The 19,165-nt window shown below is 41.7% G+C and overlaps 3 protein-coding genes across 44 annotated transcripts in view; 1 reads left to right on the top strand and 2 right to left on the bottom strand.

Moving 5' to 3' along the window:
* Positions 1-11,668, bottom strand: part of LOC127532011 (zinc finger protein 615-like) — a 190,934-nt gene extending 179,266 nt beyond the window's left edge. For 2 of the 6 annotated variants that reach the window (XM_051942989.1, XM_051942986.1), the window contains exon 1: positions 11,377-11,668. In XM_051942989.1, coding sequence (XP_051798949.1) covers positions 11,377-11,581 — 205 coding nt within the window. In that variant the 5' untranslated portion in view covers positions 11,582-11,668. Of the gene's footprint in view, positions 1-9,005; positions 10,502-11,376 lie in introns of those variants that run through there. The other 4 variants (XR_007939240.1, XR_007939239.1, XM_051942988.1 and 1 more) reach the window with 4 other exon arrangements.
* LOC110972485 (zinc finger protein OZF-like) overlaps positions 1-19,165 on the bottom strand; it is a 657,596-nt gene that overhangs the window by 585,207 nt on the left and 53,224 nt on the right. The gene's annotated exons all lie outside the window — the stretch shown is intronic.
* Positions 1-19,165, top strand: part of LOC127531946 (gastrula zinc finger protein XlCGF26.1-like) — a 217,991-nt gene that overhangs the window by 175,210 nt on the left and 23,616 nt on the right. For 7 of the 37 annotated variants that reach the window (XM_051942488.1, XM_051942494.1, XM_051942495.1 and 4 more), the window contains one exon: positions 18,668-19,112. The exons of 19 other annotated variants lie outside the window; for them this stretch is intronic. Coding sequence is in view for 6 of the 18 variants with exons in the window: in XM_051942533.1 (XP_051798493.1) it covers positions 17,006-17,023 (18 nt within the window). In the remaining 12 variants the exon portion in view is untranslated. Of the gene's footprint in view, positions 1-15,200; positions 15,626-16,921; positions 17,024-18,667; positions 19,113-19,165 lie in introns of those variants that run through there. 11 more of the 37 variants (XM_051942533.1, XM_051942532.1, XM_051942534.1 and 8 more) reach the window with 4 other exon arrangements.

Below are 19,165 nucleotides of genomic sequence, written 5' to 3'. Positions count from 1 at the left end.
AATAAAAAAAAATAAAAAAATATAATAACAAGAAGACATGATGAACACTTCTGAGCGATCACTTTACCGGTAGTTATCGGTCAAATCAAGGTGAAATGAATGTCATTGATTAAATATTCTTGGTAATATATACCAGTAGATTTTTGACACCAAATCAGGACCAAACATAAAAAAATATATTTATGTGATTTCTGCATCACCAACTAAATACACATTGGGTTTCTATGACAACACAATGCAAACAGTATGAGAAACTGTATCTTCACGGTTTAGTTCAGTGGCTTTAGTGACATAAAGCTCATCAGGTTTGCACGTACAACATCAGATAAAGATCCTCAGCTGAGAATCTGTTTTGCTTGTGGAGAGTCGTCAATAAATGCTTCGGTTAATAGGAGACGCTTCTTCCAGCCAATTTAAATGTGTGTGTGTATCCAACGCTTGACTGTACACAAGATGAAAAATAATTTTTATTTCTTGCATTAATGCAGTTACTATAATATTTACTTCGGCATTCCTTATTGTTGTTGGAAATTATACAATACAGATTTGCCTATTGTCAAACATTCTGTTGCTGCCAGCACATAAAAGGACTGAAAACATGGATACAAACCATGATAATATTTAATGCTTTTATATACAGGAAAGTCTTGATGGATCACATTGCCCTGGAGGAGGAGGAGGAGGAAGAAGAGGAAAAGGAGGACCTCGTTCACAATGACGACCACGCCTGAAACCTGCTGTTCATGAATTTTGTTATTTTGCAATAAAGCACACTATTCAAAATCCTGTTTTTATTTTCTTTGTCATTGATTTTGTGTTGAAAGAAAGTATTGCTGCTGATAAAGTATAAAGTTTAACATTTACCAAATAATTCCTTCAGAATGATGAAGGTTTCTGTACCAGAAGACTGTTTATGTGATGTTCTGGAGTATATATTCAATGTATTGACAAGGAGAATTCACTACACATCTTCAAAAACATCTGCAAACTGCATCTAAAACGTATTACAAAAAGCGTTTTGAAAAGGTTGAATAAATGTGGCACAGTGAACCTTTCTGCCCTGGTTTTCAAGAAGGAACATGTAATTTCAATGCAGACACACTAGGTGTCGCTGTTCTGTCTGGTCGCTGCGGCACAGCTTTAATATTTAGCCACGCTCTGATTGGTTACAGAACGACGAAAGCGGAGTGAAGCGCGCACTTCCGGTCCTAAATGAAAGCGTTCCGGTAAGCAACATACAAAGTCAATCAGAAATCCAAACCGCTGCCGTGTAGCTGGAATGAAGTCTCCACGAGGCTATTCCAAAAGGCCGATCTGGCCCATGGCAGTGTTAAAGTATGAATGACATGACAGCTAGGGGAAAACTACGAGGGAGACTGGATCAAAACTCATTCCAGTTTTCTCCTTTCATGTCAAACTTAATATTCAGTATATTTAGTCAAGTAAAAAACGCTAGCAGAACCACCCCAGGGAAGGAAACAGATCCATGTCACTGTCAGAATAAAACACCGCGCAGGAGAATTATTATTAAAACACACTGAGGACTTCGTCCCGATGAAATTGCAAAGGGGGGATTTATTTTCCCGTCTTTTCTTGTGGTACTTGACAGAAGACATGACAGCACCGCGCTGTGTCCACAAACATGTGACTGCAACATCCATTTAACAAGCAACAAACGCATTTTGAATACGTTACAGATCAACGTAACGCCGGACCAATTACGTTTCTGTTGCAACGTGATTGAAAATGCATTTTAGTTGTCTGAGAACGTAATTTTGTGGAGACAGGGTTGCTCATAGTGATGCTTGCTCTGTCTGGCACAATCACAATAAAACATCCATCAGGTCCTCCTCAGTCTCTCACAGAGTTTCAGTTTATGTGGACGTTCCTGCTGGAACTCTGTCCTTCTACAGAGTCTCCTCTGACTCTCTGATCCACCTCCACACCTTCAACACCACATTCACTAAAACTCTCTATCCTGGATTCTCGGTCCTCAGTGTTTGTGTGCTGAGTTGAATCTCCAGAGTCTTCTCCTGGTAGAGAAACAGTGTTGAAAAGATTGTTGAGTCTCTCCATGACTCTGTCCCTCACAAACATGTTTTCACATTCATGGATTAAATGTGTTTCTTTGTCAAATCCTTCTAAATGATTCCTTGTAAACTTGTTCCTCTTCAAACATGGAAGTTGTGATTATTCCAGGAGCCAAATGTGGTGTTTGCATCTTTTTCCAGTCAAATGTTGAGAGTGAAAATCAGGATGTGGTGTTCCTCTGACGCTCACTTGAACTAAAAGCATTTGAGCTGCACAAAGTGTAAAATGAGAGAGGAAACAGTGAATCTCCAAACTGCTGACAGACTTTCACACATTGTTGTCCAGTGAAAATCAGCTTTTTGTGCAGCCACACTTGATCCTGATTTGAGTCTTTAAGTCCTGCTCTAGTGATGAAATGAGAACTAAAAATCCTGACTCTGAGTTCTTCATTACAAACATACATTATATCATCTGTTTATTTTTCATCTGCTTTATTATACTCAACATTTAACAGGATTATAAAAAATACATTTAAAGTCTGTCAAGAATCATACAGGTATGAGATCCAAGAATCAGCCATAAGAATGGGGCTCTGGCAGAGTGACAGCAAAGTAAGGGAACACAGTATGATATTATAACCTGTGATTTATAATCAAATAATGCTATAATCTGATGAATGTGTGTGAACTACCCAAATGCATGTTTTTTTTCATCCATCCATCCATCCATCCATCCATCCATCCATTCTCTATACACCGCTTTATCCTCACTCGGGTCATGGGGGTGCTGGAGTCTATCCCAGCTGACTCGGGCGAAGGCAGGGGACACCCTGGACAGGTCACCAGTCTGTCACAGGGCTACATATACAGACAAACAATCACACTCACATTCACACCTTTGGACAACTTAGAGTAACCAATTAACCTCAGCATATTTTTGGATTGTGGGAGGAAACCGGAGTACCCGGAGAAAACCCATGCATGCACAGGGAGAACATGCAAACTCCATGCAGAAAGATGCCAGGCCCAGGCCAGGATTTGTACCGGGGATCTTCTTGCTGCAAGGCGAAAGTGCTAACCACTACTGCACTGTGCAGCCTATAAAGCATTATCCTGCAATAAAAATCAACAGCTTGGAACTTCTATTTATCCCTATCACAATGGTTAGATATACATATTTTCTCGGAGCGTATAAAGTCAGGTTAATGCGTACATCACAAAAGTAAAGGTTCTGTAAGGTTACCTAGTCAGTCCACATTTATTCTATTCAACATTCTGAAAGTTTTTAAAGAAACGTTTGTTCATATATCATTTACAGTTTGATTTATGACACTTTTCCCCTAAAAACAGACTGAAATGTACGGAGCCCCTCAGGTGCCATGGACGAAAAAAATATATAAATCGTGCTCACGAGATAGTATTTGTGCACACGCGATACGAAAGCGTGCGCACGAGATACTTATTCGTGGGCACGCTTTAGCTTAAAGCTGCTGTCCGGAGTTTCCGTTTGTTTTCAATTTATGTATCATTTTTTAACAAAGCTTAAATGTGTTAGTCTAGTTCGATACTATAATATAAAGTTAGTATAACGCGATATGAAAATTTATTCCTGAGCTCCGCCTTCCTCTCATAGACCCCCATGTTATTCCAAAAAGCGCCGGTTGCTGCCGACCAATCAAGTTCGAGCTTCAGCTTTGTCATGCTGTCAATCAACGGTTAGGCGCACAGCAAGCAAGCCCATGCAGAGGTGGGCGGGCTACGCACTACGCAACCGCGCGCACATTTGTTTTGCTTGTGGAGGAGAGAGCATCAGGGATCAGCAACTTCCAGAAAAGTTACCAATCCCACGGCTTGTCAGGCCAAGAGACTGCAGGACGTTTTTTGGCTCGGGGTGCTCGCGTCGCTCCCCGACCACGGCCTCCATAGCCCGCCTGACGGCTTCGTTTAGATGCTGTGGTCGGGGTGCTCGCCTCGCTCCCCGACCACGGTCTCCATAGCCCGCCTGACGGCTTCGTTTAGATGCCCGACCTCTGGAGGAAGATGTTGGGGCGTCTGGGACATACTCTTCGTCAGAGGAGTCATGCAATTCTGAACTCTAGATAGAAATAAATAAACAATCTAACACATATACACGCGTAAATGCACTAAGTTTTATAAACAACGTCATCGAGAGGGATACACGAGTGTAATCACATATTGAAACTTTACTCGTTCGTCCTAGAAGATTCATGTTATTTTGGTATTAGGACAAGTTAGACTCAATACAGCATTCTAACGTAATTCCTTTATTATTTACTAAATGTACTAAATGTAGAAGAGGGGAAAACAGCAAAACAGGCGAGATGCTGCAGCACTCCGGGCACTTCTCTCATGTACTGCGCGCGTGCACAAATAAAGGGGCGAAATCAGAGGGAGGGAGGCAGGGTGGGACCAACAGCGTTTTGGGAGACGCTGCGATTCAAACTCCGGACAGCAGCTTTAAACGTGGTCACGTTTAAGTTAAAACGTGAGCACGATATGTTAAAGCGTGTGCACGCTTTAAGATAAAACGTCAGCCGGCGGGAGGAGGACTCAGATTTGAGCCGTGTCATTGATTTCATACAGGAACAATTACAAGGTCCGGGGAAGATGCATGGATATCGGTGGATGTTCACTAAATGCCAAGAAAATGGCCTAAAAGTCAAGAAGGAAGAAGTCCGACTCATACTGGCCGAGCTGGATCCAGAGGGGTCAGCATTCAGACAGCGACTGTACAGAAGACGGCACTTCTCAAAGGGACCTCTGGCACATCGACTCAAACTGAAACCTTTTGGTGTGTGTATTAATGGGTGTATCGATGGCTTCTCTCCTAAAGTAATTTGGCTGAATGCCTACAAAACAAGCAGTGACCCAAAAATGATCGGAGGCTATTTTGCCGAAGCTTTAGAGACATTAGGTAAATATCCCTGTGCGCACTGACCGTGCGGAGCCGTCTCTGCGGCTGGCGTCTGTACGGAGCTGTTCATGGTCCTGAATGCTATACTGACCTTTTGACCAGAGCTGTCCATACTCCCCTTATTTATTCAGACAAGCAAGTCAAAGTAAGAATAATTTTGCACAACAGAAAACAGAGCACAGAGCTTAAAATAATGTTTTAAAACAAAATAGGTATACTTTATGTTGCGGGTTAACTTAAAACAGCATGTCGCTGAAAATAACGTGATGCCTAACTAGTTACTGGGAAAAATCCTAAATAATATGCTCCTGGCATGAGAGCCGTTATATGCTCCACAGTTATCACAAACTGAGTGAAATTTGCAATCATTTTAAACGCGCGCGCGAGAGAGAGCGAGGGACGGGGAAAGCAGGGGTCTGTGTGATACGCAGGTATATGCCATATACCCACTAGAAAATTTTCCAAATTTCCGTATACCCACTTAAAAATGGGCAAAGATACGCATACCCAGGGGTGTAAACACGCAGGTATACGCCTTATACCCACTAGAAAAGGTCCTGAATTTCCATATAACCACTTAAAAATGCGCAAACATATGTATATGTTTTATTGACATAACGTTCACTTTCCCGTTCATAAATTTGTCTTCTCTGTGTTAGGAAGCGGTGAAGCTGTATGGCTGAGAACAGGGCTCACTAAAAGGCGGACCGCGGTCCGAATCCGGACCCAGACGCCGTCTCTACGGGTGTAAATTTGACAGGTCGCTTCTATTTTACCGGTGCAGCTTTCACAGACTCCCCCTGCCATCAGGTAGAGCTGATGTTTCCTCTTCATCAGGCTCCCTTTCCTAAACGTTAACCTTAGCTCCAGCTGTAGTGTTTCCTAAAGCAGCAGTATTCACAGGACAAGCAACAGACTTATTAAAACACTGAAACTGTCACAAGGCTGGACCCGTGCAGAGGAACACACCACCGAGGCAGGTATGGAAGCAATAAAGGGAATTTATTGTAGACAACGTAATATGGAGGCAGGTGGGTCTGAGGTGAGAGGGGAGTGAACCTGGAGATGAGTTCGGTTCCGAGGATGGTGGGCCGGGGATCGGCGGCCGTCTTCGGTCCGGTGGAGGGGGACGAGTGTGGCGGCTGACGGTATTTGGATCCCTGGCGGCAACGGAGTTGGATTGGGGCGGAGATCCAGGAGGATTGGTGCCGGCAGGACGGAGCGGGCAGACGTAGATGAGCAGCGGAGAGGTTCCTTCAGTCAATGATGCAGCATTGAAGTGGTGGAGAGCGCCAGGCTTTATGGGGGCGCTGACTGTGCTGCGCTTCTCCGCACAGCCGTTCACCATCACACTGATGAGCCGGCTCGCTGCAGCCAGAGCGTGACAGTTTCTGTCAGAACCCTCTCTTCTCCCCGTTTCCTATCTGGCATCCAAATACATTTTCCCCACTTCTCTCTCTCTCTCTCTCTCTCTCTCTCTCTGCCTGTTACCCGCACGGAATCCTCCAGACGCCGTGAAACCACCTGAATCCCCTCCTAATTCCGGTACTCCTAGTGCCCCCCTGGAAAGCCTCCCTCTCCGTTCAGCTGGTTCGTCGTTCCTCCCTGCCTGGATCATCTACGTCTGCCCGCTCCGTCCTGCCGGCACCAATCCTCCTGGATCTCCGCCCCAATCCAACTCCGTTGCCGCCAGGCATCCAAATACCGTCAGCCGCCACACTCGTCCCCCTCCACCGGACCGAAGACGGCCGCCGATCCCCGGCCCACCATCCTCGGAACCGAACTCATCTCCAGGTTCACTCCCCTCTCACCTCAGACCCACCTGCCTCCATATTACGTTGTCTACAATAAATTCCCTTTATTGCTTCCATACCTGCCTCGGTGGTGTGTTCCTCTGCACGGGTCCAGCCTTGTGACAGTTTCAGTGTTTTAATAAGTCTGTTGCTTGTCCTGTGAATACTGCTGCTTTAGGAAACACTACAGCTGGAGCTAAGGGAGCCTGATGAAGAGGAAACATCAGCTCTACCTGATGGCAGGGGGAGTCTGTGAAAGCTGCACCGGTAAAATAGAAGCGACCTGTCAAATTTACACCCGTAGAGACGGCGTCTGGGTCCGGATTCGGACCGCGGTCCGCCTTTTAGTGAGCCCTGTTCTCAGCCATACAGCTTCACCGCTTCCTAACACAGAGAAGACAAATTTATGAACGGGAAAGTGAACGTTATGTCAATAAAACATATACATATGTTTGCGCATTTTTAAGTGGTTATATGGAAATTCAGGACCTTTTCTAGTGGGTATAAGGCGTATACCTGCGTGTTTACACCCCTGGGTATGCGTATCTTTGCGCATTTTTAAGTGGGTATACGGAAATTTGGAAAATTTTCTAGTGGTGGCGTATACCTGCGTATCACACAGACCCCTGCTTTCCCCGTCCCTCGCTCTCTCTCTCTCGCGCGTTTAAAATGATTGCAAATTTCACTCAGTTTGTGATAACTGTGGAGCATATAACGGCTCTCATGCCAGGAGCATATTATTTAGGATTTTTCCCAGTAACTAGTTAGGCATCACGTTATTTTCAGCGACATGCTGTTTTAAGTTAACCCGCAACATAAAGTATACCTATTTTGTTTTAAAACATTATTTTAAGCTCTGTGCTCTGTTTTCTGTTGTGCAAAATTATTCTTACTTTGACTTGCTTGTCTGAATAAATAAGGGGAGTATGGACAGCTCTGGTCAAAAGGTCAGTATAGCATTCAGGACCATGAACAGCTCCGTACAGACGCCAGCCGCAGAGACGGCTCCGCACGGTCAGTGCGCACAGGGATATTTACCTAATGTCTCTAAAGCTTCGGCAAAATAGCCTCCGATCATTTTTGGGTCACTGCTTGTTTTGTAGGCATTCAGCCAAATTACTTTAGGAGAGAAGCCATCGATACACCCATTAATACACACACCAAAAGGTTTCAGTTTGAGTCGATGTGCCAGAGGTCCCTTTGAGAAGTGCCGTCTTCTGTACAGTCGCTGTCTGAATGCTGACCCCTCTGGATCCAGCTGGGCCAGTATGAGTCGGACTTCTTCCTTCTTGACTTTTAGGCCATTTTCTTGGCATTTAGTGAACATCCACCGATATCCATGCATCTTCCCCGGACCTTGTAATTGTTCCTGTATGAAATCAATGACACGGCTCAAATCTGAGTCCTCCTCCCGCCGGCTGACGTTTTATCTTAAAGTGTGCACACGCTTTAACATATGGTGCTCACGTTTTAACTTAAACGTGACCATGTTTAAGCTAAAGCATGACCACGAATAAGTATCTCGAGCGCACGCTTTCGTATTGCGTGCGCACGAATAATATCTCGTGAGCACGATTTATATATTTTTTTCGTCCGTGGCACCTTAGGGGCTCCGTAGAAATAAACCTCTACTTACAGAAAGAAAACAGTTACAGCGTGAACAAAGGTATAAAAACGAATGGTGTTCACTGATTAAATACAGTCTTTCTACCCTCTGAGGAAGCAAAAACAGGCATTCACAAAGTGTGTGATGCATGACAGATTGTTTCTTCATGTAAAATAGATTTTTGGTTAAAAATTCCATTAAGCTGCTCTATTTTGGAGGCTCAGTGGAGGCAGACCATTTTTGACCCTGAGGACAGGAGGAGTGTTCAGGACGTTAAGACAATACAAGGGTTCATTGTGCTGTATGACGACACAATGAGATCCTACTAACAAATCACACAAATGACTTATGTGGTGACAATAGAAGAAATAAATAGCATAAGACCTTTATCCAACCAGCAGAAACTGCAGCACAGCTTCACCTGTTTTTAACATTTCTGGTTTTGACATTTGCAGGAGTGTATGAGCTACTACTAGTAAAACCACTTGTCTGTTGCTTGAAAACATAATAATATTGGTTATGTCTTTGATATCTGACTCAGAGATATTCTTGCTGGGGATCTTCAATGTTACATTAATTATGAAACAACTTGGAAATGTTCATCTGTTTGAAAACATTCAAAACATTTCATGAAGCAGTCATGGAGCTGCACGTTTTATTGCAACTTTATTTCACTTCCAGATCTCCTCTGCTGCAATGACACACTCTGTTGTGTCCTACTGTCACAATGTCTCTGTATCTCGTTGCCTCCTTTTACTTGAAAGACAGCAGAGCTCAAGGTGAGTGGATTCCAGCAGTATGTTCACACCTGAACAGCCATGTTCTCTCAGCAGGATGTGAAAATGTTTCAAACAGCTTCACATTATCTCCAATCACTGCTCTGCTGATGAAGGATGTCATGATAGCAGAAATGTAGCAGTCTGTACCAATACCATATCCATCCAGACACTCAGTTTGGTTCTTCTGCCTGCTGCTCCACCACCACCACAGTCCAGACTCCATCTGGTCTAATCATCAAGGATTGCTTACATACTTCCTCACAATTGTTGTTGAAGCACAGACTAAAGGTGCTTTAAATCTAAAACATCTACTTTTAACCTGTACCAATTCTTACATGTTGTTTCAACCTTAATTCTCACATTATGTTTTCCACAGATGTTTCAGGATCATGTCCTCTCAGCTGTGTGGATTCTCATGTGGGCTTTTAATCAATGACTTTTTCCACAGGTTCCACAAGAATATAGCTTGTCACCTGTGTGACATCTCATGTGGGCAGTCAAAGAGCCCCGTTGATTGAAGCTTTATCCACAGGTTCCACAAGAATATTGCTTTCCCATTTTGTGAACTGCCATGTGCTTATAATGTGCCGATGAACCAGAAAATCTTTTTCCACAAGTTTTACAAACATACGGCTTCTCACCTGTGTGACATTTCATGTGTTCAGTCAAATGGGTCCGTTGACTGAAGCTTTTTCCACAGGTTCCACAAGAATACGGCTTCTCACCTGTGTGGGTTCTGTGATGTCTGATTAAATTTGATTTACGACTAAAAGCTTTTCCACAGACCTCGCATTTTGTACATTTTCTTGCCTTGTCATTATCACACTGTCTCGCTGATGTTGGAGCATTGTCTACATCATTACTGTGACTGTTGTTACTCTGATGTCTTGGTTTCTGCTCGATACATCTAGTTGATCCTGAGTCTACATCCTTGCTTCCTTCCTGATCTGGGCTCTCAGCTACACAAGAGATGTGAAACAGGAGCTGATCACTGTTTGATTTTGGTTCACTGTGGTCACTTTCCTCATCAGCAGGAGTCACCTCAAAGGTATCAGTCTCCTGTTTCAATCCAATTAACTCTTCCTCCTGACTGGAGCAGAGTTCATCCTGTTCCACTTTAATTTGTGGTAACCCTGAGTCTAATTGGTCCAGACTGGTGCACAATTCTTCCTGCTCCATTTTAATTTGAGAAATCTCTGGGTTTGATTGGTCCTGACTAGTGCAGAGTTCCTCCTGCTGGTCTTTAATCCGTAGAGGCTCTGGGTCCTCATGATCCACCATGGAGTTTTTCTCCCGGTCATGGGGCTGATGGTCAACAACAGTCTTCTCATTCTCACAGACATAAGACTGTGGGAGCTCTGGAGGGAAAAAGAGACAAAAGGTAATGGTTACTACTGTGATGATGAGAGAACACACATCTGTCACTTTGTCCAGGACTGGCTGTCTCCAACAAAATCAGCTCAAGAGTCAAATGTTTGATGCAAAAAGAATATGATGGTTTATAAAAGAAATCTTTGAGCCATGAAACAGCAGCAGGAATGATACAAGCATCTCCAAATGACTGAACATTTCTATGAACACGTTGTTCCACAGTGGATACAGGATCACAAAGTTCTAATGGTAAACACCACTGGGTACTTTTCTACACACCACACAGACAGGCTTGATGGGGATCCATTAAAATCTGTCTGAATAAAGCTGCTGTCCTCTTCAGCCTTCAAACCTGTCAGGACATTTGAATTTTAATGTTATTCTTATTTTACTGCTGATTACTGTACTGTTGATTTGACTCATCAGTGAAACCCAACATGTTAATAGTGGAATGCAGTTGAACACATTACTTCTATACTCTCTAACTCTGTACGTGTGCTTTCTTTAGATCATGAATGATCTCTATACATGGAATTATGTCTCTGGACTGAAATGATGGAATGACTGAGTCCTCTGTCGGAGTTTTATTATTAAACTGTTTGATAACACAATGCAGTTGCTGTCAGTGTGGAGTAGTTCAGATAAACACTTCCAGCACCTCTGAACAGGAAACTTTGGTTCTTGCTTCCAGGGTCAATCAACACAACGATCACGTTTTTAAAACTCCACACAGCATCAACTAACAGACTCCATATTATGAGCCCATTCTCTCTTCCTCACAGTGTGTCTCCGTTCATCTCAACACTTCATGATGTCCTACATGCCAGAAGTGGAATTCTTCACCATCAAAACACATACACACCTATGGGTTGTAAGGGGATGTGTGGTTTCCAGATGACATCCAGCAGTCTGCGCTGACGATCGATCTCATCCTGGTACTGGACGATGGTTTTTTCAAACTCTGAGAATATTTCTCCAGCAGCAGCAGCTAGTCTGTCGCTGATCAACTCTCTCAGATACTCAACTGAACACATCATTACTTTATCGCTCTGATATTTCTCATTCATACTATAATACAGCCGTTTTACAGCTCAGTCCACACAGCAGTGAAGCTAACTCTGCTCATGCTTCTTTGTTTACATCCGCCAGCTGTCACACTATTAAGTTCCGGCAGAAACACTGAGTTACTTTCTTCTTCCTCATTGAATTAGGCAGACTAGACGCATCACTGGCGTATTGCTGCCACCTACTGGATGTTACTCATAGTCCTTAGAGAATCCTCGATATTTTCTTATGCAGTCCTGTGGTCATGAGAAAGTTCAGAAGTTTCTTCATATTTGTCCACTCCTCCATGTTAAGTAGAAAGCAAAGATTAAAAACAGTTCGTCCAGCTGCTCCGAGTCTCTAATGTTTCTTCTGTTGGCATGAGTAGAGCTTACACGAAAGAAGAACATTTCTCACAGTTTCGAGTTCACCACACTCACAGTTCCTATCTCTGTGCTTCCCAATCAAAGCCAGTCCACTTTTCAGACTGCAGTGTCTGAGTCTTAGCCAGGTTAGAACAATTGAGTCTCTTCTTGCACCACTGAAGTGCCTTCTTACTTTTCCCATTTTACCTTGAAGAGCAAAATCAGTCCCCCTCTTCTTTTGTTCCTTAAAAAGTCAAAGCATTTCTTCCTCAGACTGACTTTAAAAGCACGTGTTTGGAGAGATTGATAGAGCTGGAATGAAAATGTTTTTGGGGAAATCAGCGGCTCCAGATGGACTTACAACCAACTTTGATCCGTTTTTCTGGGCTGATATTAGAGAATGACTGTTTGAAGCATTCAAAGAAGCCTTCAATCAATGAGTCACACTCATTTTAGTTCAGGTTCCACATTTAGCCCAGTTTGATCTCAAGTGGGCCGGACCGCTTTTTACTACAGGCTCAAAACCACAAAAGTCAGACTCAAAAAAGACAAAATGAGACAAAAACGAGACAAAATATTGTGAAAATGAGACACAAAACGTTAAAAATAGAGACGAACGACACAAAATAAAAAAAGGGCAAAAAAATTAGACAAACAAGTTACAAAGCAGCAAAGAATGAATAAACGACAAAAACGAGAAAAATACACAAAATGGCACGCAAAACAGCGAATTAAGCAAAATACAAAATGTCAGAAATAAGACAAAAAACACAAGCGAGAAAAAAAGGAAACACAGCACGACAAAACGAGAAACAAAACATGAGATGAACGACAAGTCAGACAATAAAAGACAAAAAATAACAAAAACGTGACAAAATATAACAAAAATGAGACACAAAAGGACAAAAGAAGGATGCTGATTTTACACTCTTTCTACATTCATTGAAAGCTTCTGACAAGCTTCAACACCACTTTATTTGACATTCACTGCATTATTTTGGATTGAAAATTCATTCATATGCTCTCAATGTTGTCCAGCAGAATTCCTTCAATGTGGAACTACTAGAAGATGAGATGTTAACAGGAGCAAACACCAAGGAGACCCATCAGTCCTCTGCTGTTTATTATTAGCTCTGGATATCAACCACCCTGTTGGCTTCATTTACGGCACCAAAAAAACATTAAAAAAAAAATCCAGAAATTCTGCCGAAAAATTCACCAAATTTATGAAAATGTGCAAAAACCTTCAGGAAGAAAATTCCAATAATTCCTTAAAAGTTTTATTTAAAAAAAACAAAGCAAAATCCCCCTAATTTGGCAGGAAAATTCTTGTAAATATTTTCAAAAAATGAGTAAAAATCTTCCATAAAAATCCTAAAAATATCTGAAGTGATTCCATATTTATCAGTAAAACTTCTGATATTTTCTTTAAGAACATTCACATAAAAATCAACCAAAATCCTGAGAATTTACTGGATTTTGGTTAATTTTTATGTGAATGTTCTTTAGAAACATTTCTTCTTTTTCCACCAAAAAATGTTCAAAAATGTCCCAAAAATGTTAAAATGTGGACATCAGAAGTTTCACTGTGAAAATATTTATTATTTTCCACATTTTCAAACTTTAAAACGACACGAGGGTTAAAATAATGAAACTCTAAAAGCATTTAATAACGACACAGTCAGCAGATGATCCAACATTATTTTAAAGCTGTGTGTATTTTCCAGAAGCCTCAGGGTTTGATTGAAACTAAATGTGAGATCTGATCCATTCACCATAAAACACAAACTTTACTTCAGAATATTCCAGTAAAAATGAGCTGAAACATTTGGGAGAAACTATCAGTAAAATATGATCAACAGGGAAACTTCTAACATTCTGATTGTTGGAAATCAAATCTAAAATCCTTGAAGATCTGCTTCCAAAGGAATTTTTCATATTTGGTAGAATATTGAGAAGAGAAATGGAAAGATTTCAGGATGAATTTACCACAAACCACAGAAGAGCACAGAATATTTTGGAAAGAGTGATCAAGATGTGATGAACTGACTGCCAAGTCCTCACACCTTAATCCCATCAGAAAGTTATGGAGATTTATGGCAAGAAAAGTTCATAATGATGGAAAATAGTTCAATAACAAGGATGACCTGAAACATTAATGATTAAAGCACGAGACAGAATTGATGAGAAAATGCTGCTTTCTCTGATTCAGAACCAAAAAGGTGAACAGAAGTGACTTTACATTATGGAGACGATAAATTATTAAGTTCTGATCTTTGTGTTCCATGTTGAGTAGAATAAAGCAGATGAATAATAAACAGCTGATATAATGTGTGTTTGTAATGAAGAACTCAGAGTCAGGATTTTTAGCCACAGACCTTTATTCTTCTCCATCACACACAAGATGAAGGAAGTTCTCATTTCATCACTAGAACAGGACTTAAAGACTCAAATCAGGATCAAGTGTGGCTGCACAAAAAGCTGATTTTCACTGGACAATAATGTGTGAAAGTCTGTCAGCAGTTTGGAGATTCACTGCTTCCTCTCTCATTTCACACTTTGTGCAGCTCAAATGCTTTTAGTTCAGGTGAGCGTCAGAGGAACACAGCACACTTCTCCTCCATTCCTCGGGCATCTTCTCACTATCTAAGATCCTGTTGAACAACCCAGTCACAAACTCTACTGCTACCTGTCCGAGACACTTCCATACCTCCACAGGTATATCATCAGGACCAAGTGCCTTTCCACTCTTCATCCTGAGCACACCAGCTCACCTACGACCGCTCAAACACTGCGTTATGATTTCCATATCCTTCTGTACACTACCGTTCAAAAGTCTGGGGTCATCCAGACAATTCCATGTTCTCCATGAAAGCTCCCACTTTTCTTCATGTGCTAACATAACTGCACAAGGGTGTTCTAATCGTCAATGAGCTTTTCAACACCATTAGCTAACACAATGTAGCATTAGAACACAGGAGTGATGGTTGCTGGAAATGTTCCTCTGTACCCCTATGGAGATATTCCATTAAAAATCAGCTGTTTCCAGCTACAATAGTCATTTACCACATTAACAAGGTCTAGACTGGATGAATCATTTATTTGATGCTATCTTCATTGAAAAGAACTGATTTCAAGAAAAAGGACATTTCTTAGTGACCTCAAACTTTTGAACAGTTGTGCATATTTATATAATGTCATATTTTTTTAAATTAGACATGTAAGATGAAATTATATTGATGATAGCTCAAGTCCTTGTTTCTCTTTTAGCACACATCACACAGTATTACAATGAATAAGAACATTCAATCATCAAATACAATCATTTTCATAACAAGCTGCTGTGGAGGCAAAACCTTTTTGTTCTTTGCAATAAATCTTTTGTTCTTTTATTCAGAGCTCTGAAGGTACAGGTGACACAGAGTGCAAAGCAGTCTATGTGTCAAGTCAAACTGGAAGGAGCTGAAAACTCAAAGGAGAAGCATTTACGCACAGGTCCTACACTCAGCTGGGGCGGAAACAATCTGCGGCTGCAGGTTTGCCACCGGCGGCAAAAAAGGGGACACACGCAGCACTGAGGAGGAACTGAGAATGAATGTCCGAGTTCAAACAAAGTGTCCGTGAGTTTCTGTTGGGAAAGTATCAAGATCTGTGGCAAACTGTGCAGGATTGCCTTCATCTCCAAAATCCGGGTTGCAGCCGGTAAGAGCAGAATTCTGGAGACTCTAAAAGACTGTTTAAGCTTCCGATGTGTGCCACTGCAGTATGTGTTAGCATTAGCATTAGCCACGGAGATCGGCTGTCAACTTTGTCTGTTTACCAATAATTGCCGTGTGTTTTGTAATTGTTCAGTTGAAAATAAGATTGCAGGCTAATTGGTGCTAATTAGAGGGTTCCAGCTAAGACCAGTGAATTCATCCTGTTTGTAATGGTGGGTTTTTACGATGTCCTTTATTTATTTATTGCATCTGGAAAGGATTGCACTTTAAAAGCACTTTATGCACTTGAAATAATTTTAAAACCATGAAGTAAAAATGATAAAATGGTTAAAAAAATGTTTGATAAAAATGCTAAGAGTAATTTGTTAAACTGTGATTTAAAATCAACTTTTTAAAATGCAGATAAATTCATGTGTGGTATAGTATTGGGTTGAATATTGCTCATGCCATGATTTGTCGCTTCAGTTTATGTGGTGTTGAGGTTGACAAACATAAATTGAGTGGCGTAGCATTTTCCAATGTGGTGAAAATGTACATGAGGAATGGTTGTTACTATTTGCTGAATGCAGTAATGCCAACATTGTCCTTTTGTGTTCTGTTTAAAGGTTTTTCACCTTAATCTATCAACTAAATATATGGACTTATGGAAGTTGCCACCTCTGTATCTCATGAATTTGCGACCACTGCAAAATGAAAGAGGGAAAAGAAAGAAAGCAACTGTCTGATTGATGAGTGGAGTCTTGCTCAAACCCTGGGTAGATGAAACATCCTTTTTCAAGTGGGGAAACTGCACAAACTGTGAGAAAAATCATCAATGAGAATCACCTGTCATTGAAAGTGGGAGGACACTTGACACTATGAGAGAGTGCAAAGAACAGAGAGTGAGAGCTGCCTTTAAACAGAACACTGAGCAGTAAAATACATTCACTAACTTACAGCATAAGCAGGGCAGCTCAAATTAAATTTCATTGTATATGAAAGTGCGCAATGACAAAGTTCTTCTCATTCTCAGTTTTCTACCAGCAGTCCTGTCTTGAATCACCTGCAGTAGCATCTTTATGTTCTCTTTATTCTCTTTTTCCATGTCTGTTTTCTGTCTGTGTTCCTTTTTTTTTTAACAGTTTAAGTTCATTTGTATCAGTTTTAGGTGAAACTGAAAAGAGCTAAAAGTGAACTATTGAGTTGAAATGTGTCCTCTGTGTTGGCTGATGAACATATGGGACACTCTGACACTTGTGTATAGAGTGGTATCCTAATGAAGATGTGTTTGATGTGACAGGTGATTGGCAGGAGGAGGAGAGTCTGACGGAGGAGCAGAGGAATGTTGGCAGCCATTTAGTCTGAGCTCAACAACGGAGGAAACATGGATTCTTCACAAAAAGTGAGAAACATACCACTGTAACATTATTATCATTAATTTGTTCTTTAAAATGTCTAAAGTTGCTCCAGTTGGTTAGATGGGCCGACCAAAGCCAGGTGACGTTGGCTGGAGAGATGTAGCTCTGCAGAAGCAGCTGTACTGAGGATATAATGGTGGACTGCTAGGAAGCTGCTTGTTTTTTGTTTGAGGCTGAACTAGCTGCTGATCATACTTTATGAAAATGTCTTACATGGTGATGAAGATAAGTGATGGAAGAAAAGTCTTGTTTTTCAAGCAAGTTGTTGAGGAAGGTAAAGAGCAGCATTTTCTTTGGTAGAGAATAATACTTTTGAGCATTGTGAGTTTACCAGCCTTTTCCTTCTCAAGAAATTCAGACAGTTGAACCCAGAAGTTTACTTACACTGTATAAACGACACATTACCCTTTTTTTTTTTTTAATTTACATGATCTGACATTAAATCTGGCAATGTGTCTCCTGTTTTATGTCGGTTAAGATGACCAAAATTTTCTTTAAATGACAGAATAATGAAAGAGATTTTTTTTAATAGAATTTTTATTACTTTCTTCACAAACTTGAACTTGACTATGGACTTCGGCCATACTATGTTCCAAGGGAGTTCAGTCACATCATAACAATACTTGTGTACTTTCCACCCAAGGCAACTGACTTGTTTCCATGTGATGTTTTGCATGATACTGTAGCTAGGATACAGACTCAACATCCTGAGGCACTTGTAATAATATCAGGAGATTTCAATCATGTCAGCCTCTCCTCTCATCTGACTGGATTTATAGTTTAACTGCCCTACCAGAGAGAATAAAACCCTGGACCTGCTGTATGCCAATGTCAAAGAAGCTTACAGAGCTACTGCCTTACCACCACTGGGCAGGTCAGATCCTAACTTGGTTTATCTGCAGACCTGTTACAAACCTTGTGTGCTGAGACAACCTGCAACTAAAGTCAAAATCAGAAGATGGACTCCTCAAGCTAGTGAAGCTCTAAGGGGCTGCTTTGAATCAACAGCCTGGAATGTGCTTCTGGAAACAGATGAGGACAGTATGAACATTGACAGACAGGTTGATTGTTTGACTGAATACATCAACTTCTGTAGAGATGTAGTCATACCTGCAAAGCAATGCTCAATTTAGTCGGGCGCCAGGTCGCCGCTTGCGACTAAAAACCGATTTTGACGACCAAAAATGACAAAAAACACGCTGGTTAGGGGCCCAAATATTTTGATTTGGGCTACTGACTAGGGCTGCATCTAACGAAGCCTCGAGTAATCGTCTGAGCATGAAATGGCATCAAACGCGGAAGTGAGCACCCGATGCAACAGAAATCACTGTCCGACTGGAGCGCGGAAAACGGACGGACGTCGGCACTGCATCGTGCATGTATTATGTATCCACGATACGGCGCAGACATCCGCGATCAATCGTAAACATGGATGTCAGCGTTTACTATACAGATTGTAACGGCCAGGTATTTGATAGCCCAGCCTCACTGTTTATTTCCCACATGCTCGAGTAATAATCATATGTGCGTCCTGCTCACGAGTGCACGCCCCGCTTTTCTTCATCTCTTACCTTATTCGTCTGTTGTTCGCGCCACCACTGAAATTGCCTCCTTCCTCCTTCCTGAAGAATGGCAGCTGTTTGCTGTCTACTGGGGTGAGCAGACGCCACTGTTGCGCGGCCAGTTGACCGAGCCATCTTGCCCAGGGAGCGATCTCGGGGACCAGGAGGGACTGATAACAGAGTGCGGTAGTGCGAGGATACGTGGAGTAGGAGAAGCTTGCAGAGAATTGGAGAAAGCCGGCAAGTAAACAAACAAACAGCCTGGTTCCTCTTCTGCTTCTGCGACGTCATAGCGCCTGATTGGCGTGTCGTAGTGACGTTCCAAACCCGATTAACGTGAGTTTATTTTTATATATACTCGACTATGTAGTCCGGCATTAGTGGCAATATATATAACGAGTACAAATAATTATGATAAAAGAGAATGTATTTGCTTTGCCCAGTGCCAGTGTGTAGCCTCTGTCGGGTCTGACTTCTGCGTAACGTGACACGGGTCACGTGATCAGTACCTGTGAGTTGTTCTTTTTTTTTTCTTTCTTTTCTCTTCTTTCTTTATAATGACTA

This window comes from Acanthochromis polyacanthus, chromosome 22, assembly GCF_021347895.1.
Source record: "Acanthochromis polyacanthus isolate Apoly-LR-REF ecotype Palm Island chromosome 22, KAUST_Apoly_ChrSc, whole genome shotgun sequence".
In the NCBI taxonomy this organism is placed as follows: domain Eukaryota; kingdom Metazoa; phylum Chordata; class Actinopteri; family Pomacentridae; genus Acanthochromis; species Acanthochromis polyacanthus.
This window is presented reverse-complemented; position numbering and strand designations above follow the sequence as displayed.